General features: G+C 43.5%; 1 protein-coding gene across 1 annotated transcript; it reads right to left on the bottom strand.

The window, feature by feature from the left end:
• Window positions 1-233: 233 nt before the first annotated feature.
• LOC122537206 lies at window positions 234-788 on the bottom strand. The gene is made up of 2 exons (XM_043670224.1): window positions 616-788; window positions 234-476 (listed from the first exon to the last, which is right to left on the bottom strand). Exons 1-2 carry the CDS (start codon window positions 747-749, stop codon window positions 302-304), a joined length of 309 nt encoding a protein of 102 aa, XP_043526159.1. The 5' UTR covers window positions 750-788; the 3' UTR covers window positions 234-301.
• Window positions 789-3,774: the final 2,986 nt, after the last annotated feature.

The following is a 3,774-nucleotide window of genomic DNA, read 5'->3' as shown; positions in this document are numbered from 1 at the left end:
TTCGAGATTTTAATACGCCCCTTTTTTAGAAAATCTGCCAACCTACCAGTGACTTGATTTTCACGACTCTCAAATCTCTCGGTCAAAGATTCAACCATAAACTACCAAAATCAAGAGATCATCTTTCTCTCTGCCACTGGAAACAATTCCTAAACGTCACCGAACCACCCGTAAACTCGACGATCTGACGTAACAAAAACAATTGCTACGATTAAAAAAAAAGAGAGAAAAAAAAAGGAAAAAAGGAGCCATTCCCACGACACAACCGCTATAAATCCCATTCTTCACGTCCTAAAATTCATTATCCACTTGGCGGAGCCGAAACAATTAACAAGGTTCGTTTCACTGGGTCACGAAGTGGCCACGAAGGGGCCGAAAAGTTGGCATCGGTTTCTTGCGGACCGTGCAGCTTCGAGGAAGCGAACCAATTAGTGTTTTGCTCGGCTAATGAATCGTCATCCGGGCCGCTGCTGCCCCTGTGCATCGTGTAAGTTAAGGTTAGAGTCGATGGTATGCCTGGCACGCTCGGCCGCAGAACCGGGTTCGCGAACGAGTCCCGAGCACAAAGGCCGAGCAACCTCGCCGAAGAAGTGGGTTATTAATTATCAATGCTACCTCTGTTCCCTCCGTCTGCGCTTCTTCCTTCGTGCCACAGTTGTTGGCTGGCAAACGGTCCTCTCTCTACCTTCTTCTGCGCCTATATTACCTGTGGTCCCCGACTGTCCAGACTCCAGAGTCCATTGGTGCATTGAAACGCCACGCAGAGTAAACTTTGCCGGTAGATTTGGTAGATTCTGTAAAAGTTTAGTAGACGGTAAAAAAAAATAAGGAAAAATACAGTAAATTTCGTTATACAACAAAGTGTGTAAAGCTTTCAATGAAGAAGAAAGAAAACAAGAAAGATTAAGATTCCCAAATTGTTCTCGATACTCAAAATCCTCACTTATTCGATGATCCAGAATCGCAAAGTTTCCCACAAATCTATTGCCAAATATTATTGCTGTGCATAAAACGAAATGCAACCGGAATTAACTAAAGAGAAGAATTCTTCTATGAAAAGCTGTTTGTCAAGTTTGTACCGTTTTGTCATTCGTATTCCGCGGCTCTAAGAAGTTGGGATCGAGCTTGATGCTGAGAAGTCTAGTTCGATTCGAGTTTCTCTGCACGCGGTATTGAGTATTCATAGTCTAGGTACTTGCATTGATTCAGTTCAGAATTATTGACGAATTTTGATAACAGAAGTAAATTTAGTATTTAGATTCAACGACGAACAGTTTTCATTTGCAATTCCTACCATTCAATTTAATATTATCAAAAAAAACGTTCCAAGCAATTGGCCTACAATTAGTATTTTCTCGTCGTTACGTCTTCCATTCAGGGTCTACAATTTTCATTCTAAAATTTAATGGAATCTTCAAGGTTAGTTTTTATTGATTCCTTCCGCTTCTCCGGAACGAAAATAAAAATCGCGAAAGCTCGATGAGAACGTGACAGAACGACAAGAATGAAAAAGGCGGAAGGACTGTGGCGAGCGATGCCCGAGATCCAAAGGGTTCGAGAGCACAATACGACGCGACTGCTTCGTCCAGATGGGCAGATTATCGGTTTCCTGCATCGTGATCGCGAGATCCCCGGGATTTTTCTTGCCTCGTCGAGAATTAGCAACAGCGTGCGCCAGTGTGGAGGTCCGCGCGGCGAGGAACCTCGTCACACAAGCATTCCGTAGCCACGATCGCCGCGCGATTCTCAAAGTAAATGGATGTCCACCGATTTACTTCTTATTGGAACGGAGATACATGAAGAATTCGTTGGAAACGAGCGTTTCAACTGTGAGAAGATTAAAACCAGGGAACGACAAAGAGAGAAAGAGAGAGAGAGAGAGAGAGAGAGAGAGAGAGAGAGAGAGAGAGAGAGAGAAGACGAGAGCTTGTACCTAGTCCGCTGTTTCATCGATGAATCGCCGTTTCCTCGTTCCGACTGGATTTACGTCTTTTCTGTTACAGCTGGCACGAATGAAAATTATGCTCGTCGCAAGAGAAGAAGAACTACCGACCGTTAAACGTTCCGACTGGTTCAGTTCAGTGAGCAGAACATAGCAGAGAGAGAAATTAAATTGAAGTATCTCTCGTTATCTTTTCATTGTTCTTCGTCATCCGTCAACTTTTATCACGGAACCCCGACACGTCTAGGATCTTACAAATTGTCATTTGGAGCACGAGTGGCGTACGAAAAATTTATGGACATGAACGAGCATTTGTTTTATCTCTGTTTAGGTCTCATTTCCTTGGCACTAGAACTACCGACAATTAAAACGTAAAATTTCCATCAGAGATGTTGAAGTAAAAAAAACAAAAAAAATTAAAAAATGAAAAACTTTATAACAGAAGCTTTTATTTATACATTTTACGAAAATGTTTTACAACTGTAAACTATCCAACAAAAATTACAAATTAATCATTTTGATCATTTTGGTAGTTTTAGTTGCAAAAACACGAGGAGCATCCGATATGCATCAGGTACGCTTTATAGTTACACTTCACAAAGTTCACGCTTTAATTTTCTGTCACGGTACACCCAGTAAAACCGCTACAAGAGAGTCAAGGGGCACTTTCGTTTCAACCGTGGCTGTCGAGAGTTGAAGCAAGCTGCAGAATGTAATCTTCCGCCAACACCTCGCTTCAAAGAATGCGTCTGTGATCTTTCCCCGTTGAATTCCCTTTCCCCGGGAAACAGCCCTGCTTTCCCGATAAAATAATATCAGCTTGCGCATTAAGACGAGGTTTCGGAGAAGCGTTAAACCAGTATCGCGCGGCATTGAGTACAGAATGCTGGAAGACGCTGCTGGTGATTCCAGGGACTGTAAACTTTACGACGGAACCAGTCACCTCGCTAGAGACGTTTCGTAAAATCAAAAGGACTGACTATTAACGCCCCCGTTTGCACGTAGTCGGCCATTGTTTCTCGCATCAAATCACGACGCGTGATGCAGGCTGGAAAATATCGCGGCCATCGTTCGCGACGCGATCATGCTCGGTTATAAAATTTACGAGTGCCAGGGAGCTTTCTGGCCGCGATCTACGCCGTGATGTACGACAGGCACGATGACAGTTGGCGGTATTACGAGCGTAACATCAGGCAAGAATCGACTGCTGATGGGAATAAACAGCTCGCAGCCAGCAACTCTATGAAAGTATCCGAATCAACCAAGAACTTCGGCGAGTATCCGGTTGTTCCAGCAGCGCACAGACAGATAAATAAGCAGACAAACAAGGAGAAAGGAACGAATGATCGACGCACGAGAATCATTATCATACGATCGAATCTTTCCGATCACGTCCCATCGACGCTGGAAACAGCCGACATTTACGACTGGTTAAACATTATTGTAATGTCTGTCTGCGGACAATGCAAATCTGGGCTTCCTGTTTCCACGAACCACTCCGATATCCCCGGAGCATGGGAATCTTCGATAAAGAATTCTTCGCCGCTGACGCGGCCTTTCTCGTGACTTCCACGCACGCGTCTCGCGTCTGAAATTCCCTTCTTCGTTTCGCCAAACATATGGATCCTCTCGTCCAAACAGGAAATTAAACTTCTCCACGCTGTGTGTTGTGTTTTCTTTCTTTTCATTTTTTTGTTTTTTTTTCTTTTTTTCTTTTTAATTTGCATACGTATATTTCCCTCGTTCACTTGATATTCTCCTGTTCGAAAGGAACCTTCGCCCGAAGAACACGAAGATTAATCGCTCGGTTTCGTAACACCTTATTAAAAATT

Source organism: Frieseomelitta varia, unplaced genomic scaffold (assembly GCF_011392965.1).
Source record: "Frieseomelitta varia isolate USP_RPSP 00005682 unplaced genomic scaffold, Fvar_1.2 scaffold_891, whole genome shotgun sequence".
NCBI classification, from domain to species: domain Eukaryota; kingdom Metazoa; phylum Arthropoda; class Insecta; order Hymenoptera; family Apidae; genus Frieseomelitta; species Frieseomelitta varia.
Note: the sequence above shows the minus strand (reverse complement) of the source record. Positions and strands in the feature narration are given on the sequence as shown.